General features: G+C 39.3%; 2 protein-coding genes across 2 annotated transcripts; one reads left to right on the top strand and one right to left on the bottom strand.

Moving 5' to 3' along the window:
- Positions 1 to 715: 715 nt before the first annotated feature.
- On the top strand, positions 716 to 3,150 carry LOC113505256 (ran-binding protein 9; the record flags this gene model as incomplete). The annotated part of the gene is made up of 4 exons (XM_026887875.1): positions 716 to 863; positions 2,601 to 2,713; positions 2,787 to 2,898; positions 3,005 to 3,150. Coding segments are annotated over 4 exons (507 nt in total), but the record flags the coding sequence as incomplete, so codon positions are not given.
- Positions 3,151 to 8,898: 5,748 nt separating this feature from the next.
- LOC113505406 (esterase FE4-like) lies at positions 8,899 to 16,149 on the bottom strand. Its single transcript, XM_026888081.1, has 3 exons — positions 14,781 to 16,149; positions 12,810 to 14,068; positions 8,899 to 11,203 (listed from the first exon to the last, which is right to left on the bottom strand). Exons 1-3 carry the CDS (start codon positions 14,949 to 14,951, stop codon positions 10,993 to 10,995), a joined length of 1,641 nt encoding a protein of 546 aa, XP_026743882.1. The 5' UTR covers positions 14,952 to 16,149; the 3' UTR covers positions 8,899 to 10,992.
- Positions 16,150 to 23,012: the final 6,863 nt, after the last annotated feature.

The raw sequence follows: 23,012 nt of genomic DNA, 5'->3' as shown, positions 1-23,012 counted from the left end.
TTCTTCCTGCTTCCTATACAGAATAAACCAGTACTACAATACTAGCGGGTTAACTAAATCGTGGATGCATTAAGTAACACACATTAAGTATTGGCATGTGTTAGTCGATTTTTAATTGGCTTATTAACTAACAGCTCATGTAACATTGCATTTAGATTCGACATCACTCATCAGCACCTAATGCATATTTTGTTTTTATTTTTCTCCGTTAAGTTGGTAATAGTTCGCGTAAGTCAGCGCTTGCGCATGTCGAGTGACGATGAGACGCAGGTTATCGTATGGTTTTATAACAAGTTGATATTGTTCTTAAAAGAAAGTTAGTTTTAGTGAAATGTTGTTATTAAATTGTGAATAATAACTTGCATCTCAATCCCGCTACTGCGAGACTGCAGCTGCTGTCCCAGCGACAGTAGCGCAGTGTGGGGGAGGCCCGCGCCGACTCCTCCCCGTAGGCCCCGCGAGAACACTACATCGTGGGGACGCTGGGGTCGCCACACAGAACCAGCGCGTTCTCGATGCTATTTGGTTATGGGAGAGAAGAAATACTCTGGTGGCTGCAGTTGCTCTTGCTCAGCATATTTCTTCTTCTCTGCCAAAGCAGCAAAAATGTGGACGCCCCTCGGAGAATATGTGAAAACAGCTTGTATCCTAACCGATGAAGTGTCGAAAATTGAGAATTGCGCCTTCGCCAAGTGTGGCACAAGCACTGTTGTGACATCGGTCGTTTAGCGCGCAATCCGTTTGGGAGGGGGAGGTCGGCGGCGGCAGTACAGCGGCGCGTGTTGTAGGGCGGGCGCCGGCGCTGGTGAAGGGCTTGCCGGGAGTCACGCACAGCGTGGCCGCGCTGGGCCCGGGCCGCGCAGGTCAGTACCCGCTCACTGCTCACATCATCGCGATACTACTTTGTTCCATTGTTTTGACCATTCAAGTCTTTCGTCGCGCGTCCCATAATAATACAAAACCAGTATTGAGTGTCTTTACAAAATTTAATAATTTTGTAAAAACAACTCAATTTCCTTTTTGCGTTACAATAATCTTCTCTTCCTTATTCAAATTTGATACTAATGCGTATAAACATTTGTATAAAGACTGAATATATCACTCAACTTTGTATAAAGTCATGGAACGGGAGCGATCCTACTCATCGCTTCGACTGCAGACCTTCCCTGTCAGTACTTGACGTCCTCTCGCCGACAAAGCTCGAGCTTCCTCTCTGTGTCCTTGTTTCTGGAACATTCGAGATCACCCTGAGCTCTGAACATTGTCCTTGCGTCCCACAAGTAGCTGTGTTGCGTGTTTGCTTGTAGTGTACAACTAACTCCACGGTTAATTTGTGTCTGCACTGGCGGGGTAATTGTTTTGTGGTTTCTAGTGAACTCTGTACATGGGTGGTGCTATCTGACAATTATCAGGACTTTAATGTGGTTTTAAATAAATGACTCACCATTTTGGTAAACTATTGTTCTGTTTCCATACATGATGAAGTGTCACCAATGCACCGAGGTCCCAGTTACCCCGGTATCATTAACCTTCATACAGTGTGGGCAGATGTGTTGTATATTTTTGTAAGTTGAGTATTGCGGTTGAACAGTAAGTACATTTTCAGTATTCTCCTACGAGTGCCAACTTAGTTTACAAAAATTCTCTGTTTTAAATATGGTTTCAAGTTTCATTATTTCAAAAATAGGCGCACTAAGTTAATTTTGTTTGTTTTGGTTTAGAGTTTTTGTAAAGTAAGTTGACATTAATACAAAGGGTTATTTTTCAAAGACCAGCAATATTTTTTCTGATATATCTGAATCGATTATAAGATCGATGGTCAACAGCAACAGCTCAAAATTGTTTTATTCATTTTGCAGCGAACGGATACTTAATACTCTATTACGTATTCAATGACAAAATTATATTTTTTTCTTATTAATTCAATTAATTTATACTGCAATTTTTTATTCGCTCTTAAGGTCGCATTGTTAAATTTTGGTTGGTCGTTGAAAATAACCGTAAAACTACAGTAATGTCTAATACTGGCTGCCAAGTTATTGATATTTTAGTGCATTAAAAACTTTAAATTGTTTTCTTTCTACACTTTGAATACATTGGAATTGTGATCGTTTCTTTCAATAATAGCAGTCAATATTTAGCATACTGTGGTAGTTTTGCTAAAGTTTTGGGTCTGTAGTGGAATGCTGCACGGTTTGTAGGTACACGGGCGGTCCGTGATCTGGTAACGGTACTTCCGACAGCATGCCAGTTGTGTTCTATAACGCTTCTTATTATTACATATACCAAGTATATTATTATATTTAATATGTATAAGTATAATATACCCAAAGCGGTAACACTGAACTGCATGGACGGTCCAACACACCGTTCGGTATTTACAGTTTGTGTCACACAGTTTTATGTTTGATTTCAACACTTGAGTTTCTTTATTAATTTTATTCTTTTGCAATATTTCATCAGCCGATAGGAGTTATATTTCTAGTCTTACATTAATTATTAATATTTTATTGTGACGACGTGTTGAAACGTACGTAAAAAAAATGAAATAAACGGTGGACATATTCCCTGTGCGTGTCCCTGACGAGTCCTCCCCGCAGAGGCGGCGTGCGGCACGCGGGCCTCGGTGGAGCGGATGCTGGCCTTCGGGCGCGAGCTGTACGCTATGAGCCAGAAGCTGCAGCAGGACCAGTTCGTCAAGTCCATGCTCGAGGTGAGCCGCGACGACAAGCATTCGGGAGTTTTGTCTCATTGAACTTATAATTACACCACTTTGTGTCATTCAGGATGCCTTCAGCTTGTTGGCGTACAGTAATCCGTGGGACAGCCCCGTGGGCTGGCAGCTGGAGCCCGTGCGTCGCGAGGCCGTCTGCGAGGCGCTCAACTCCGCCATCCTCGGTACGTACCGTGTAGAGCATCAGGCGACTATACACGGGCGTCGGGGGTCTGCCCGAGTGACTGTAAAGGCGTTTGAATTGAATGCATTTGTTGTTGTGGTGAACAGAGGCGCAGGGCATGAAGTGGATCTCTCCGGTGGAGGCGTGCGTGTCGCAGTCGCGCTCGCTGCTGCGGCGCATGTCGCGCGCGGGGCTGGGCGCCTGCGCCTTCGCGGACCTGGGCGCGCTGCTGCGGCGCTGACGGGGCGCCGGCCGCGCGCCCCCGCGCCCCGCGCCCCGCGCGCCCGCGCCCCCGCGCCCCCGCGCCCGCCGCGCGCGCCGCCGCGCCTGCCGCGCGGACCTGCCCGGCTGCGACCGCTCCTGTCTGTGTTATGGTTGTAAATAGAGATCAAGTGTGCCCGGCCGACTCGTGTAACATAGACGTGTTTCTCGCTTAGCAAGTGGTTGCTTAAGCTTTACTCTGGTGATAGCGGCCGAGGGCGGGGCGCCCGCCGCCGCCGTGACGTCATGCTGCCGGCCCCTAGCGGGCGTTTGTATTTAGTCGATAGGTAGTGAGATGGCGGCGGGCGCTCTGCCGCCCCTCGAGCATTTTTATATTTATGAAGTGAGAAATATAATGTGTAATAAAAGTATAAATATGAAAGTGTGTGCTCCGAGGTGTCCCCAACGATAACGGACGTTATGAAATATGAGTTTATTCGAATGTAGCTGTACTATGTGTCGGAAATGCGCTGTATATTGTCTGTAGCGTATATTATAGATTATATCGTTATAGAAATTAAACAAGGTAATTGTAACTCTCGCGGCGGGGCACTGTTGTCGTAAGTTACTTTTTTTAATATTTTATTTTCATGAATATTTTTATCGACCCACGAACCATCGAGCCTGTGCCGAGCCGAGTGCTCGACCGGCGCGTGCGCACTGGAGCTCTCGATGAGGTTGCGTGTTTACGAACGTCGATTATTATCAACAAATATTTTTATATAGATTTTTGTTTATAACACATCGAATATCGTTTCGGTGCGGTACTGTACAGATAATTGTAGTAGCAGTTAATTTTAGTCATAAATCGACTAACTAACTAATGTTTTTGAAAGACTTGACTATACCGCAACAGTGTTTCCGCTAAAGTTTAATATAGAGATATATAACGTGAGATGATTGTAGGGATACTAAGATTTACGAATTTGATGTGTTGCTATTGCGTTTAGACCATTTACTGTCGCTATCGTAAGTGTGCTTAAACCCCAAACACATCGCATTTGTGTTTCGACTGAGAGGAAATAGTTCTAAATGCAATAACGATGACGTCGGGCTGAGTCGCGGCAACTGGCGCAGCAATAACATGTACTCACTTATACATACAACCCTCGAACGCTATGCATGGATTTTACCAAATACTGATATAACTCTCGTTATATGAGTGAATAATACGAAACTTGAATAAAATCTTATGTATATTATAGCAACGAACGTATACAATTACAATACTTTATAATCTCGATCTATTCATACTTTCATGCTATGAAAGTAACCGTGTCTGACTATCTCCTTCTGTTTATTCCTAAACTGGTTTTCATGGAACCCAGTATTGCTTACCACATATCTTAATCGAAATCAATTTAATGATATAGGCTGAGGCATGTGTGACTTCTGAAACAATTTCATTCAACTTTCAAGGCTGATTATAACATAAGTTATTTGATCGTTTATGTGTGATATACGAATCAAGCCTTAGAATGTCAGCTTGTATTAAGTTGTATGTGTAAGTGGGTAGGTAATGGTCAGATATTAATGAGACTGAAATAGGATGCATTGCGTGTATAGTACAATGCATTCGCATTAATATTTGAGAGGAGAAGCCGCCGGCCGCCGAGCCCTTGTGTATGCTCTGTAAAGATCAGTCTACAATATTGTTCTTATATTGTATTGTTTTCTTTTTTAATAATATATTATGTTTAAACCGCTCACTTGACTTTCATTCTGTTTCCCATTTATCCCTCAACACAAATGTGACAGCTAGTCTAAAGCCTGATATATATTTACCTGTAAGAACACGAATCTATACATATAACTAGTTGTCCCTTACCCTTAACATTTTGATGGATGAAAAATTTATGTCCGGTTCTCAGACCTACCCAAGATGCATACAAAATTTTATAAGAATCGGTCAAGCCGTTTCGGAGAGAGTTTAACTACAAACACCGCGACAAGAATATTATATTTTGGATAATCCATACTAATATTAGAAATGGGAAAGTATCTCCGTTCATCTGTCTGTCTCGCTTTGACGGCAAAACTACTGAACCGATTGTTATGAAATTTGGTACACAGATAATCTAGAGCCTGAGAAATATTGTTAACTACAGCGGCTTCGCCCGCGTCGAGGTCGGTTATATCGCGTTTCCAAGAGAACTCTTCAAAAGTCCGGGATAAAAACTGTTGAATGTTCTTTCTCAAGGTCAACTCTAACTCTGTACCAAATTTCATTAAAATCAGTTCAGTGGTTTAGTCGCGAAAGCGTAACAGACAGACAGACTGACAGTTACTTTCACATTTATAATATTAGTAAGGATTAAAAGGTTGAAAAAAACAAGGCTACACGGGTTCCTTCTGTCCTGGAAGTAGTAACTAGTATTAGCGACAATAACTCGTAATAACCAGGCAGTAGATTTTATTTTTCACCTTTCAAACAGTGTCAAATTAAGCAAAGCTTGTATTATGAGTACTAGACAATTGATGAAAATACTTATATATTTCTATTCTACATACAGAACAAATGATCGTGCTCATCACACAAACATTTACCCTGGGTGGGAGTCGAACCCACGACCTCCGGTATAGCAGTCAGAGCTACTTACCACTATAACAAAAGGCTCGTAAAAAATTAGTCTACAATGCGATAGTTTCCGCGGTAGCGTGGTCAACGTGTATGACCCAACACCATTATGTTAGACAGTAAAATCTACACGCAAGGCTTACTGTTTGTCCTGTGTACTAAGTGGTTTGGGTTGGGGACGATGACTATTTTTTTTCAGTTTTCGTCTTGGAGTTTCTAGTATCTAATATTTTCTTGATAAATTTAATTTAATAATAGTTCAAAAGTAAAAAACCACGCTTTTATAAATAATCCGAACAAAAAAGTATAAAATAATTCAAATTATGGATAAGAGTGAGGAGCTCGTGGCTAAGCTATAACCGCATAAGTGAGTCGATCACAGGTTAAGCTACGCTTGACGCGGTTGGTCCGTAGATGAGTGACCATCTTTGTCAAAACGAGTTCCTCCGTGTTTCGGAAGGCACGTTAAATTGTGGGTCCCGGCTGTTATTCCTACATCTTTAACCGTCGTTACAGGTAGTCAGAAGCTTGAAAAGTCTGACAACCAGTCTAACCAAGGGGTATCGTGTTGCCCAGGTAACTGGGTCGAGGAGGTCAGATAGGCAGTCGCTCCTTGTAAAACACTGGTACTCAGCTAAAACCGGTTAGACTGGAAGCCGACCCCAACATAGTTGGGAAAAGGCTAGGATGATGATGATATGGATAAGAGTGATAAATCAAAGAAATTATTTTAATGTAAAAAAGCGTGGGGTGCTTTCTGAAAATATTTCTTCAATGTCGCTACCTCATCAGTATCTATTTATGTGATATTTAATGTAATATTGAATGTCCAGTCGTCATGTCTGTGCAGCCGCGGCACGCGTCACTAAATACCTCTTATATCTTTCAAATTATATTGAATTCAGACATCAGTATGGAAATAACATAATACAACACGAATTTAAAATGGAGTCTGCAGATAACGAGTCATTGAAAAATTATGTTAATTGATGAAAATAACTGTAACTGAGGGACGAATCCAATAAATTAAGCAGAGGGAGTGATTGCGGCCCCCGACTCAATCAGAATTTTTATGAAAGTTATCGACAAGTATTAAAAGACTGGTGAATTTGGGGCGAAAGTATAAATTACGGCTTTCATCGAACACCATGGGCTGAAGGTAAGACATACAGTCTGAGACGATATTGGGATTTGGAACCGATGTTACTTAGTCATCTATTACTTACTCCATTTGTTTTAGGCTAGTTAAAAATGAAATAGATATAAATCTTGGAGATGCTTTTTGCAAAGTAAATAAACGACTGATTTATTTCAGTGCCATATTTAATTTTGTAATCATTGATGTAGTTAGTTAGTTTTCGTAAGCTACCAACTAAGAAATTTAAAACTTTTATTAAATCCAAACTATCCAGAAAAGGATATTACAACATATCAGATTGTTTAAATGATAAAAATGCTTGAGATTGAACTGCTCGCTTATACAGCTATCATTATTTGTGTACATAATTATTGACATGTTTTGTGCTTTTGCATATAATCTTATACAGTTGTGACATTTTTAGTGCTTTTGCATGAATTTATTTTTGCTAATATTAATTATTATTTAATTTAATAATATGCAATTCATTTGCGTTTTTTTTTATCTTTTTCAATACATTTTTTATTTGTAGTATAAACCTTATGCAGGTATAATATTATCAATTTATTCAAATACTCTGCATTAGGTAGTTCATACACTTAACTTGAATTTGAAAATTGTCTGGACTTTAAAAGAGACTGCGACCCCTGAGTTTGTTTCGACATTTCTTCTTAGGGTAGTCAGCTAGGAAATGTCGGCTCCATCGTTCTCAAAAATACATGTAAAAGTGATATAATATCCTATTTGCAGAATAAATCATTTCATTTCATTTTCTTTAAGTCGCATTTTATTTTAAACTAAGTTTTTAGACAAAAGACACACCAAGATTTATTACCTCTTCCAATTAAGTAAATAAATAGAGTAAATAAGTAGATATGTTTTAAATAAGTACAACGACGATAGGTAATAAGTCTGCTCTGCAAATATCCTCACATCATACATAAAGGCTAGAATTTTACAAAATTGTATCTACCTACATATAACACTGATGACAATTAAAATAAATTTACTTGAAGTAGGTATCAATCACATTAGAGGTAGCTATGCAAATAAATTGTGAGTATAGACATTCGATAACATCGTATTCGTAATACATGTGAAAAACGATACATGAGTAGTTACCTAAGTATGTTACATAATTATAAAGAAACAACTACTGGAAAACACAACTACTAGGCTTAGAGTTTAAAAGTGGAGTTAAGTATAAAGTAAACAGTCGCAAAATAAAATAAGCCGTAAAGAAAGAGCAAATCAAATAAACATAAGTCGTTTTGTCATGTGGTGCAGCTTGAATACGACATTGGTAGTCAATTCATTGAATATCGCGTTATCTGTGTCCCCACAGCCAGGATCTGAGGTCCACTGGACTCGGGGGAGGAAGGCGGAGGGGGGGGGGGGGTCGCGAGAAATTGAATGAAAACATTGAATATTTATTCTGAGACGTTGCCAGTGCACCGCTGCGGGCGCGCGCCAAACACTACGCAGCGCAGATATGACTGCGTTCATGTTTATTTTAATACCTTAGTTTTGACTGAAGAGTTTATATTTGGTTTTGCCAGCTTCGTGATTTTAAACCAACCAAAGGACTGGACTAAGTCTGCACGGGTGGACGAGTCTAATAGGTTACTACTTTAAACCTGCAGCCACGTAGGAAAGGCATTTTGTGTGATACACGAATGCTCTTTCTGAGTCTGGGTGTCTTGTGCATGAGTTTTTAATCGCGAATAAAATCCCTTTTGCGGGAGTCTGTTCTTTATTACAAAAGTATTTTATACATCTATACTTACTAATATATACTTATACTTACTAATATATAAAGCTGAAGAGTTTGTTTGTATGATTGTTTGTTTGTTTGAACGCGCTAATCTCAGGAACTACTGGTTCGATTTGAAAAATTCTTTTTGTGTTGCATAGACCATTTATCAAGGAAGGCTATAGGCTATATAACATTACGCTGCGACTAAAAGGAGCGAAGATACAATGGAAAATGTGGAAAAAACGGGGAAAATTCTAACCACGTGGACGAAGTCGCGGGCAACAGCTAGTTTTAAATATATTTCTTTATACACATTGAATTGTTTCCTAGATGTTCCTAATCTTGACCGGTCAGTTGAATCGCGTCTGCGCCGCACTCTGTGACCGCTCCGGGATGATCTTGTGGCTCTCCTTTTAATATTTGATCTGCATATTTATAAATCGTCCGCGGACTGTTTGCGGCACCCCTCGAGCGTGTTTGCAGATTTATAGTTTATTTCATTTCGTGTGAGGGCCCCATCGTCTGACATCAACCCTCGCCCATTGTTTGCCGTACATATTCCAGGAAACGCATGGAGTGGAATATTTTATATCAATGCTCCGTACTCGTATTTGTCCGCAATCTTCAAACGTATTTCAGATGAATTTAGAATTTATGAAGCAATAACGCTATATGCAAGTGGACACCGCACTCTGGTAATGTGGTACGAGTAAAGGTGCGTCCACAGTGTGAATGCGGCGAGAGGTCAACGTTATTGTGTCGCTCGACCGCATGCGTGCATTACGCCGCGCGCCGGAATGCTCCACACGACTTGCCCGATTGCTGCAAACGCATGAACTTCGCCCAACACACCCGTTTTACTACACATGTTCAGCCGGTTTCTAATGTCATCCGCAGTGTGGGCACAACTCTACTCGATTCTAGTTCCATGAATTGTTTATTTTTTACTATTTTAGTGCCCCTATATTCAATGTCATTTTTTTCTGTATGCCGTATGTATGAATACCTAATTGAAAATAGTGGAATGAAGCTAAAGACAGAATTCGAGTTCAGATTTTCAAAAAGTCAAGTCAAGCTCGATGTGCATGAACTCCGCCTTACATGAATCGCCATTCTCGAGATGGTCACCGACTACCGAGAATAAACTATTAGTATACAAATATGGCGAACACAGGATTTTATTGTATTTCCATTGACTTTAAAGTCTGTTACATTGAAGGTAACATTAACCTAGGTAACGTTTCGTACACGGTAACCGAATAATAAATGACAGTTATTGTAAATTTCAGGGAGCACTTATCATGTAAGTACCTCAAATATTGTGTTTGTATCGTATCTATATATTTTAGTGTTTTAGACTTTTATTTCTCTTAGTCGAACATTTTATTGTAATGAGTTCAATTATATTCAATGTTCATGGTTATATTGGTTCGAGTATAACTGTCTAAAAGACTAAACCGAAATTAATTATCTGCTTGTAGATTTAGTAATTCGATAGCATGTGTTTAATAGTCCTAGCACTTGACTCAGTTTCAACAATGTTACTTTCAAGGCGGTTCTCGCGATAAATGAACTATCAAACTGCAATTTGTTTTAGCTTAAACATTTCCTTAGTACCACATTAATTTCTCTCATCAAGCACAAGTCGTTACCGTGTAGCAGCTATAAGCGCTGCATGTCAGTACGTCCAATAGTAAGTTTGGAAAATATGGGAACCTTGGTTAAATGAATTGTTAAGTTGTACCGTCTACCTGCATGGTAATACTGCGCTAACGACTCATTAAAGTTGCGAGAGAGACAAGGGAGGCGAGACACGCGCCCGCGCTACCAAACCCGCGGTACATTGTAAATAGACATACCTGCCATGAGGCAACGCACTGACGACCATAGAAACACGGATGTGTCCAGAGTACTGCAGGTCTGGTGAACTATCGCACCTCCCTATCAAAGCCTATCGGTAGCAAATGACAAGTGAAAGTTTGACTCAGCAAAAACTTAGATTACATCGTTATTAAGCACTGCGGTAGCGCCACAGTCACTACAACCAACAAAACTGTTCGTGCATCGTTTCATCTGTATGATGTTATCTTGACGGATGTTGTGCCAAATCACATTTATGTAAGGCAAGGTACCTTACCTTTCAAGTTTTGCGAAATGATTTGTAGGAATTAAGTAAATACAATGATATCACCCACCTTTACCTAAAGATGATGCTATTAAACTTATTTTACTCACATTTCACCCGCCAGCAGACATAGCGAATAACGACAACCCTAACGACACTACATCAGCAAAGGAATCAACACATGGTCCAAAAACGAAAACCAGTAAAAGTATTAACGTATTTATTAAGTTAAGAACATCAGTCTCGGTTGCACTGTTGTTCGCTCTGGCAGGGCACGTACCCGCTGAGGCCGTGCCGGCACAGCAGCTGCAGCAGGAACTGTCCGCGGTGGCTGGCCGGCATGTCGGACACGCTGAGCCGCCGGTCGACGTGCAGCACCTGCGCGCGGGCCGCCGTCGTCGGCGCCCAGCGGACCGGCAGCCAGGGCGTCTGCACCGGCGTCGGGTCCCTGGATACAGGAACAGGTTTGAGATCAAACAGATATCTCGTCGCTTACATTAATCATAGAATTATCTTATCTTTAAAAAAACGACTCCTGCTTTAAGGAATTTAGTCCTTGTGTCGCGGGTTTTAGAAACATACTCGTACAAATCACATGCACAAAGCCACCCAGACTTAGAACAAGAATTCGTGTATCATACAAATGCTTGTCCTACGCGGGGATCGAACCCGCAACACGTCGCGCTCAGTCGGTTTGGCGAGGTGTCCTCCTCAACCGCTCGGCTATCCGTACTATTCGTAGTCAAAGGTATGAAGAGTTTTATGTTTTGTTTTTCCCGGCTAGACTCTTAAAAGTAAAGTCTGTTATGTGTCTAAGTAAGCTGTGTAGATGTTTTATTACAGAGGTACCTAGTTAACATGTTATTCAAGAATATTTATGATATCTATTAAGTTATTTATTACATAATGTCAATGCAGCGACGTGTGCTGGATCATATCTAGCAGCGCATTCGTTTTAAAGCCTATCTTAAGCTCAGAATTATGCTCAGCTCTTTATTATGATAACAAGAAGATCTCAAATCAGTAGTAATATAAACGCAGTTTGTTTACACACATAGTGGATAGTGCGGTGTTCCCGCCACTATGTTACCGGGCGTTGCTTAATCTGTAAAGTAAACGTCATGTAACTGCGTATATTTACGTTTTATTATGCTTTACGTTGTCGCCATCATCCGTCTCTGAGAGATGGAAGGAAAACACCGAGAGTGCCTCCGTTGTGATAAGGGCTGCCACAGACTGGTCGCCGTAGCTATACACACACTCGAGTAATATGCCTTACTCTATGCAAGATATATAATGTATTATACTGCATTTTGTATTACTCAAGACACTTATTTTATAACCCATGAGCTATTAAGACCTCAACAATATCTGTTTATGTCTAAATACATTAATGTCTCATTCTGTGTAACTGTTAATGATGGTTAATATAAGTAAATTACTTTGGCTACATAACAAGTGTGGGATTTACTAAATAATGAAGTCAACAATAAGTCTTCATAAGTTCTCATAAAGACAGGTGTTAACGATATGCTATAAAACCATGTGAATATGTTTACTGCGAACGTTAAAAATACCGAATATAGGCAACATATCCATTACAGTCCCATAAATGTTGAATACTTACCATCGTTGCTGAAAGCTGAATAATGTGCATTCGATGGTGTAATATGCCTATGTATTTAATGCGAAGACTTTTTATGTCCGCACTTAGAAATATAATATGGAAACATTGTTACCTTGCATAATAAAATCTTTACGCAAGGAAAGGCTTTTAAAAACACAATTTTAACTTCCTTTAATATTGATTACTTACAACCAGGCAAGCCCTTTGAAAAGTTTACTTATTTTAGGTATACATTTTTTCACAGTGTGATTCCAATCGTTTTGAATCATATTTTTTGTTAAACCATGTGGAAATGTTTATTAGCTAAGTGCGTTGTGTGCGAAGTACATTGTATAATGAGTCAAGGAAGGCGAGAGCTTTAAAGATGTTACAAAATGTTACTCATCGCAGCATTAAGAGATAAATGTAAGTGATGTATGGAACTTACCCGAACTTCATAAAGTTAGTCAACATAGTGGTGTATCTCTCAATGAGCAGCTTGTCTGGGTCACTCAGTCTGAGAGTGAAGCCACCCGGTTTGAACAAGTAGAAAATGTCGTCGGAATGTAAAACTCCTTTCATTTCGATGCCGCGGTTGAACACGGCCTTAGCGTAGTTCCGTCCTCCCTCGTACGAGAACATGTAGTTGTACACGGGCTGGCCGGAATACTTCGCCATCAGCCTGGAGAACGCGTCCACCGAGGCGTACGCTATCCAATCCGAATAAAAGTCAACGGCTCCTTTGATCGTAGCCTTACTACTGATCCTTTGTTTTCCAAAGTAATGCGAACGAATTTTGTCGGCTATTATTCTTTTATCTTTCTTAGAACACCACGAAAATACCGACGGCAGGCTGTCTGCGAAATTATTGTCTAAATATTCTAACGTTCTTTGGTTATTGAGGGCGTAGAATAGGAATCCTTCCAAATCCGTGAAACCCACGATCATCGGGACCTTATTGAAGTCTCCCGAAGTGATAACATTGTATGGCGTGTCGTGGAAGAAAGGATCCGTGAAATTCCTGTCCATACAGGGAGAATACTTAAAATATTTGGGATCTATGGAAGTACCGAGTGTTGCGGTCAGGATATCATTTACTGATGTGTTCATGAATGTGTTGTAAACATCGACGTCGCTCCTCACTGTTGATATTTTGGCGGCGTCCTCCACCGCCGGCGTCAGGGGGTCGCAGTTAAAGGCCCAGGGCGAGAGGAACACGCCGCTCATGAGGATGGCCTTGTGGAACAGCCCCGCGCTCTGTCTGGACAGCAGGTGCATCCCGGCGGCGGTACTGCCGGCGCTGTGCCCCGACACCGTCACGTTGTCGGGGTCTCCGCCGAACGCCGCTATGTTCTTTTTTATCCATTTAAGGGCCGCTACTTGGTCTTTTAGTCCGAGGTTTGCGACGTTGTTTAAGCATAAGAATCCCAGCGCACCTACTCTATAATTGACTGTGGCGACTATTACGTTCTTCTTGACTAGAAATTCAGGGTCATAGTGCCATTTACTTCCATAGTAGTACGCCCCGCCATGGAAGAACACTAGAACAGGTAGCTTCTGGCCTCTTATTGCTTGTCCTGGGGTGTACACGTCGAGTACGAGGCAGTTTTCTGACCCTAATTTAAATATGGCAAATGCTTGTGCACAGGAATCAAACCGCGACACCGCTTCAAATATTCCATTCCATTTTCTCGGTGGCTTTGGTGGCTGAAAGAGAGTTTGTAATAATGAAAATTGTGTTTAAATACTTAATACGTATAAGTATATACGTTAGCAGATGTGAAGTATATTTAAGCTGCGGACTTAGTTTTCGTATCTAACAAGGTGGAACCAGCTTCAATAAGGTTGAGATATGGGTGTGAGACTGTGGCTGAACTCCCGGTTTATTAAGTTTGGCGTGCCGCGGCCGCTGTGCATTACATTTTCTACACTTTAGATAACTAATGAGAAAATAATAGATGAAAAAAGTTCCTTTAAGTATTGATAAAAGTAAATTTATTATGTAAGAGACTTCACGTTGTCGCAGTGAAATGTAATGATTTATGATGCAATGTTTTTTGCTTGTCTTGAAATAGACTATTATCTACCTAATGGACTCGTTCTCTAGCAATTGGATACAGAAATGTGAAACATATTGGTAAATTACTTTTGTAGAACATGATGACTTGCCACTTTTACTTTACTAGAATAATTATTGCTTGGATTATTTGATCATATTTTGTGCTGTTTAGTGTATTACTGACTTTGTCATCCACGGCTATATCAGTGGTCATGGTTTCAGCTATAATATGTTTAAGTGGGGGTTGCCTAAAAACCTGTGAAACTAAACGTTTTTGTCTAAACTTGATCTCTTATAAAAACAAAAAGTTATCTATTCCTTTTCATAAAGCAATCTGTAGATTACATTCGGAGTCATTACTTGGAACCTCTCGCTGACGGCATACGGGATCCCATAGTACCGGTTCTGTCCGGAGAGCCCTCGCCGCCCCCGCAGCGCGCCCTGGCTCACCTGCACGACCGGCGTGCGCACGAACAGGCTCCGCACGCACTGCGCGCACCACAACAACACTAGCAACTTCGCGCACTTCATGGTCCCTCGCGAACTGCTCCCAGGACTGGGATTCACGACAAGACCATCACATTATAACGCCATCGGGTTTTACTAGTTTATAAACCTAGAGATTATCCTTACAGGTACAAATACATATTAAGAGCAATGGCCCTATCCTACGCGTACTTTATATTTGTCCTTTGGAATGTTGCGTTGTCCTGCATTTGTTTCTAGAGCTTATTGCTTACTAACCAGGACATTTTATTTTACCACTACAGAACTGTTTGACCCTTACCGCACTAGATTAATACAATTTGAGTCACTAAAAAATCACTTGGTGTAAGTCCAATTGATATTGGAGACAGTAAACTGGTCTAGGTCTACGTCTTCAAGTTCACAGACCAAGTGCATCGGAAGTTAGAGCTGAGATGCTGTGTGTGTCGCGGTCTGGTGTGCACTGATAGCGAAAGTCCGCGATCTCAGGCGGCGCGGTGTGCCAACTGCCGATGCTCTTGCGCAAGCCGCCGTAATGTTTGCGAACTGATCGCAAACTGTTGTAGGCTCTGCTGATGGTGGCAAGTGTGACTATTCTCTTTTTCCCGAGAGTCATTTCGCAAGCACTTCAACTTCACTCAACAATTTCATACCTTTGGTAAGATCTTCTCGAGAATTTGATTACGTTAATCGTATAAGGTCATCCTTAGTTTCTAAACACTTTCCTTCGTGTGGTGGACAACGACTCCATACCGTCTTTTGTTTGTCGAAGAATAAACTATGCCGAGGTGCAACATAGAGCCATCAGTCGTTAGTATAGTTTATGGAGTTTTAAGGTACTTAAACATTATGTTTTGAAACTCATTTAAACTGTCTTTAAATCATAAAAATGATAGCACATGATAAATAATTAGCAGTTTTTAAGTAACAATCAAATACATAATCAACGAAATAAATGAGACTAATAATGAAGTAAAACCATTCCATTATTAAATATATATTTTTTTGCATTCTACATAAATTGTGAAAAACATCTTTATTTGAGTTCCAAAACAATTTGGACGAAACTTTTCAGACTTAACACGAGACAGGTTTCAAAGAAGCGCCTTCTTTACTCAACTTGAAATGAAAATAGGTTTTTAACGAATGAAAAGTCGCGCACAATAATAGTACGAGCATTAAATATGAATGGCCATATAATAAAGAGAGGTCGTCTCTCTCTGAATGCAGTAAAGTCGCTTCACACCGGCCTGGTTTTAACGTCGCGATTTTCTTAAATAAACCAACACGATAATGTGTAAATTTTATTTTCTTCAAAAACCTCTCCTATTTACAGCATAAAAAATACAAGAAAAGGATGTTAGAGTTAAGATAAAATCACAAGTAGATATAGATCAGCTATCAGCTGAAGTTAATAAAGTTTTGAGGGATTCCTAAAACATTTAGCTTCTTGGGAATTTCATTCCGAAGTTTACAATATCGTCAATAGTAGCAGTAGCACCGGCCGCAGGCGGGCGGGGCGGCCGGGGGGGGGGGGCGCTCCGGCCGGCCTCTCAACTAAATTGTTGTTTAATCAATCAAAACAAATTCAGGCGCTCGCTAAATTGATTCCTTGCTTCGAACTAAAAAAATAAGGCGCGTTTCGCAGACGGAGTTGCGGGTCCGAGAGCCGCCGCGCCGCCGGTCTGGAGGTCCAACAAGATAACTTTTGAATTAAAACGCCGAGGAAGTCCTTTCCTCGTCCAATTTGCATGTTTGCCCAGTTTATAACAATTAGCCGCCGCTTCCCGGGTATTTTTCTTTATTACCGGGATTAGCGCGGCCGGGCCGTCGGTACCGACTTGCACTTAATTATGCTTTATATATGAATGCTTCGCGATTACTCCGTTTATAGCGGAGTTAAATAGCTCTTATTGTGCTTAGCTGAGATAAGGGTTGAGTAGTTTGTGCGGCTACCTACTGCTTTATGAGAGCTTTGAATAGTCATATTAGCATAGGCTAATATCGATGGGTTTTGTCTGCAAAAAATACGGTAACACGAGTTGTGCTCACTTTTCCATCGTAATCACCTTATACATGTAGAATTCAATAATATATTAGACTTTATTGAGTTTCTCGTGTTTTACCAAGTATACGAGGGCCGTCCCGAGACATTCTATTACTCGTTCTTTAGATTTCTAAGATTTTTCAAAAGCTTTTTACATGCAAAATGGAGTTTTATCAATAACATTTTATTCAAAGTTTATTTTCGATTTTAATAAAATGTCTTAGTTATTGTAGAGTGAAATGTCTACAATGTATGATACCGATACTTATGATACCCCAGTACTAATTTGAATCATTAATTACTATATCTTGGATTTGTTTACATTAAGTAGGTAAGCGATGAACTTTTATGAGTTTACTTCACCAACAACTTGAGAATTTCTTACAATAATGGTGTCTACTTCAGTAATTACTGAAGTGTGTCACCGCCGTGTGTTGCCAGCTCTGCCCTTATGGCGGGGACTTACCCCAAATGTAATCACCTAACTTCATGCAAGTACATAGCTACTTGGAAATTTTTAATTTAAGTTAGAGGAGTGTGGTGACGTGGTGTTGCAAGAATTTGTGTTAGCACGACCGGAGGATGGTGTAAACTTGATCAGCGTTAGTTATGGCAGCCGGCCGCCGAGAGCTGAGCTGTGACAAGTACGTACACACGAGTAGGAGAGGGAGTGAAACCGCCTTATTGTTAAATAATGAGAGACAAAATTAATGTACCAAAATATTAAATAAATTGTTGTGATTACGAATGCATTTGACCAACGAATACAATGCAAATGCAATTAACATCTTTTTTATATCTGTCTCTTTAAATTATGAGAAGTCACCTGTCCATAATTCATGAAGGATCAAAGCGTACAAACTTAGATTCAGGGAAATAGTGACCATCTTGCATAATAGTATTGATTTTTGTCCTTCTAAATAACAATTTATTTCAATTATGTTAACGCGTTGCCCGTTTGTGCTCCATCATCATTGTCTTAGAATAAACCCAAGCTTAGCAGTGACAAGGCTTGGTACAGTCATGTTCATTAACTGCAGCCGACTGTACCTAGAGGTGTAGGCAGTGTAGCGCCATTTACCGTCAAAAAGCTGTAGCTTCCATACGTATTATAGAAAGCTTGAATAAACTTCGTACAAAACATCAAAAAGACCTGACTGTGTGACTGACAGGCAGACAGTTGCGAGGCACATCGCGGTAGGGTCCCGCGCCGCGAGAGTGATAACAAACCCTCTAATATTATTCACATTTCAGTTTTAAACTTAATATTGAATTGTAGTGTTGGTTACTTGTGCCATGTAGAACTATAAATAACATAAATTGATATAACGGTTTTATTAATTTTGTGTAATGTAAATAAAACTGTCCGGTAAAGCTATAAAAAATTATATCAGTTTTCTTAAAATCCTAATAAGTCTTAAAATATTTAAATACAAATTCATAGGATGACTGAACTTGAAATAATAATGCTGTATTTATGAGCGTTATCACAGCAAGCATTGAACCCCGGCCGTCCTCTGTAATGTCATGTGCGGCAGATGACTGAACCGCAACTAACTAAATTGCCTTCTCATATTCAACCACAATAAAGTTATTTGTGTGTTGTACATCTCAGACGAAATCAAACACATTCATAATGTATCTCACCAGACTAAATATCACTTGAAGGTTTCAGTTCGACGACCGACACCACTCGCCTCAAGGTTCTTCAGAATGTCTCAAACTTTTCCTAGAATACGGGATAACTAGAAGTTTTGAAGAAGTCGTCTTAATTCTAATTTTACTTTGAAATTTCATCTGTTTGGTCGCACGATAGTACACACAACATCTAAGGAATTTCTCAACCGCGAATAAAAATAGCGATACTGAAAAAACGTTAAACGTATGCTAAATAGGAAACATAGGTTTGAAATTGAGTCTATTTCCACGTTCACAGCTTATAACGAAATAGATGAAAGTCTTATTGAAGCTATTTCTTTTAAAACAAAGATGTTGCTGTTTTAGAATTCCCTTTTATCGCCGGTAAGTCATGTTTGAGAGAGAATCTTAATGCACAAACACTCAGACTTAAGGCGTCGTGAGAAATGAAACCTATGTACCTAGGTACCATAGTGACGTAACTACCTATATCAATGTATTACAGTGTTGAGCGCTGAAGGATGGGTTTACGAGGGATCTTTTTATTTACTTTAAAGCCTGAGGTAAGCTCAGGAACATTGTACTTTTTGACTTACATTTGATCTTTCATGACTGAAATATTGGTCGTGGTTTCGATTATTATGAGGTGTGTATAATTATTATAAAGTACAAGTACAGCCGCTGAATATTAAAAGCAAATGGTATTTAAAAATAAACTACAATTGTTTTAAAGGAATTAATAAATCAGGTATTGACCAGCATCAAAAAGGTTCGGGTACAAAATAAACATTTTATTTCAAAAGATAACGATTACTTTTAAGTTTTGTAAACAATGATTAAAATCGAAAATAGAGTGGAATAAAATGAGATTGATTTTTCTTTAATGTAGCATTTGTATGAATACATCAAATATTAAAATATAATACTGTAATGTAATAAATAATAAAAATAAAACTATAATAATGACGACCTCCGTGGTCGAGTGGCGTATGCACCGGTTTCAAGGTGTCGCTAGCTCTGAGGTCCCGGGTTCGATCCCCGGTCGGGTCAATGTAAAAATTCACATTTCTACATTGTCTCGGGTCTGGGTGTTTGTGGTACCTTTGTTGTATCTGAATTCCATACACAAGTGCTTCAGCAACTTACTTTGGGTTCAGAACAATGTATGTGATGTTGTGCGCATTTATTATTTATTTATTATTATTAAAATACTTGTCTGTTTGAAGCGAATGAGTTTCTCAAGGATCAGCAATAGGTACTAGTTAAATTTGAATGGAATATGTCTTTTCAAACCTATTTAAACTTTGAAAAATGAGAAACTAATTGACAATGATACCTTCTTATAACTAGTTCTTATTTCTTAGATGTATGGGGGTTTGATCCCCGCGTAGGGTAAGCATTTGTGTGATCTACGAATGTTCGTTTTTTTTTCTAGAATTATAAAATGTTCGTTTAATAAGAAGTATATTCGATTTCTTTTGATTCAAGACAACTGTGCCTCATAACAAAGTGTGATATAACTTGTATGAGCTCCTTGATCGCTATCCCTCTCACCCACTCATCCGCTCATCTCGGTAATGCGTGTCTGCCGCGGCCCGCAAATTGCGTGTTAGTGCTGCCCTGTTTGCCGGCCAGTGTAAATGCTGCCAACCCTACTGCTGACGCCTGCCAACCAACACTTATGAACATGTAGACAGAACTTGTGTTTAACTGATTATTTTCATGATTGGATGATATATTTTATTTGTCAAACGTAACGCAGTAAAGATTTAAGACAGTGGAAATTGAAATTTATTTTTTACGCAGAGTGGGTTTAAGGACAAAAATTATCGCTGGGTTCAGTTATTTCATTAAGAGTTTTTAAGACTATAAAAACTCAGCTATCAAAGTTTATGATATACCTCCTGGCGGTAGAGGGACGTACAGCAGTGTCCATATAAAAGCGTTAACATTACTTAGGCTATGCTGTTACCATTTGAGTAAGCAAAAAGATTAAAATTTTTCAATATGATCACATTTTAGAATTTGCAGTAGAATCTTAAAATTAATTGTATATACTATATTTACATAAAAAAATTCACTTAAAAATGTTTAATAAGATTTTCTCCAAATAAAAGACCTCGGCCTATAACAAAGGCATATCTTTGAGAGCACGACAAAAATCCACACAGCGGCCGCTCTACCCTATCCTTGTTCTACAATCATGATTTAATGAAAAGCAAATAGCTCGGGATCCGATGCAGCGTAATAGGGCTGACCCTCAGATATTTGTATAGGGTCCGTGGTTCTAATTGAGCCAATGTCGGGACTCGGGCCGAACTCCGCACACTCTGACCTTAGATTGTTTGATCTTATAATGTATTGAAATATCACGTCGCCTCAGTAACACGGATACTATGATTATTGAATTTATTCACTTGTTTTTCCTGGATTAGTAGCACCGGATTACACCCGTCAAGGCCGACCCGAGCATGATGGGTATCTGCTACCAATTGTAAAATTTGAAAAAATGTTGTATTTAATATGTGTATGGTTAAAATGTTTAGCTATTTATGTTATTTGATAAAATTCGATCTAATAAAAAATGATAATTATTTTAGTCACATGGAAGAGTGTGTCTTACTGAATATGCTCGTTTACAACGAATATCAAATTGCTACGAACATCATCATTACTACGAATTACAATTTTTTTTACGAACAACCTATGAAAATTTCTCCCAGCATGTGATTTGCTACAAATGCCTGCTTTGTTCACAATATGTGAACACAAGTGCATGAAACTTCGGATTTGCTACGAATATGCAATTTGCTACAAATAACCGTTCCTCGGTTAGTCTTCATATTGTGAATATCGCTCTACAACTGCTATCAACCTTCGTTTCGTTACTAATATCACCATTACTACGAATTTCTTTCTGACTACGAATGACCATGTTGCTGCAAATAACCAATTTGCTACGAATATCCGATACAATTTGCTACGAACGACTGCTTTGCTAAGTTTCTCTTGCTTTGGATGTCAAGATGTCATTGAATTTGATACGAACAAGAAGTTCAGTACAAAGGCGACCTATTGTTGGTCAACGTAGCACACACATGATATACATCTTTTGTTCCTTGTATCTAATGGCTATAAAGCACTACTATGTAGTACTGGCGAAGGAGGTACGCCCACTCTCTCAGTTACCACACAATTTAACTACAAAATACTCAAACAATTTCGGTTGTAATTGTAAACTGTGCTTCAAACATTTAAGTATCTGAAACACCATTAAAAGAAGTTCAGTACTAAAAATGGTTACTTAGTAAAACATTCTACCAATAGCGAGTGTAATAAAATGCAACCGAACTGAGAAGACAAACTGACGAACAACAGACTTAAAATTTTAAGTTTTACGAAATCGTGATCGTCGCTTTGGGAGTGCTGTGGAGAATAGTAGAGATAAGTTGTTGTTGGGAACAATTTAAAATGAGCAATAAACATAAATCTGAAGATGTAGCGGCAGCGCGCACTCCCGCGGCTGCGTCACCAGGTAATGGGGAAAGTTCGACCTGAGGACTAACACCACACCACAGTGTGATTGCTGCAGGTGAGCGAGAGAACGCACTCATAGCGTAGAGCGACGTCTCTGTCATCCACTGTTACAACAGGCGCTACTCTAGCGGCCACTGGTCACCATCAATTAATTCATTCTTCCTGAGATTAAGACTGTTTCTGTTGTCCTTACAGTTGTATGCAGGTTGACCTAATTAATAATAGTGGCTTATTCAAGACATTGCAATATTTTATGGATATTGTTTTACTTCTTTTGTAGATTAGAAACAACTTGGGGTCAATAAATGTTTTTTAGCATTTTTTCAAACATAGGATACAGGACAAGATTCGTTGTTTAAAAAAAAAACAAATCGGCAATTAAACTTAAAACTTAATTTATTGGTTTAATATCACGCTCAAAATCACAATAATAATGTTACACGGTAAACCGGTATATTATCACATGTTCAGGATTCACCACCTTATTTTATTATTGCCTCAGCCCGCTAGTCTACAGATCAACTAGTTTAGACTAGAGTCACATCACCGCTTACACTAAACCTATTGAGCCTTAACGGAGAATTTGTTTATACATTTATAGTTCAGACAGAACTAATTCAGAATACATGATACAATATTTCTTACAATTTTTAAATACAGATAAATTATCAAAGTGTTCCCGATGTTCTTTATTCTTTGGAAATATATCAGTCGTTTTGCATCCAAGTGCTTTCGGTAGGTAAACATAGATAAGAAAGAAATAATGAATTGCTAAATAATTGCGCTTCTAAAGAACAATAAACTACAGAACTTATCATCTAATTGTATAATCTAATAAAAATAAAATAAAGCGTCGAATAGATAAATCACTCATAATAAATATT

The sequence above is a fragment of the Trichoplusia ni genome, chromosome 25 (genome assembly GCF_003590095.1).
Source record: "Trichoplusia ni isolate ovarian cell line Hi5 chromosome 25, tn1, whole genome shotgun sequence".
NCBI classification, from domain to species: Eukaryota; Metazoa; Arthropoda; class Insecta; order Lepidoptera; family Noctuidae; genus Trichoplusia; species Trichoplusia ni.
This window is presented reverse-complemented; position numbering and strand designations above follow the sequence as displayed.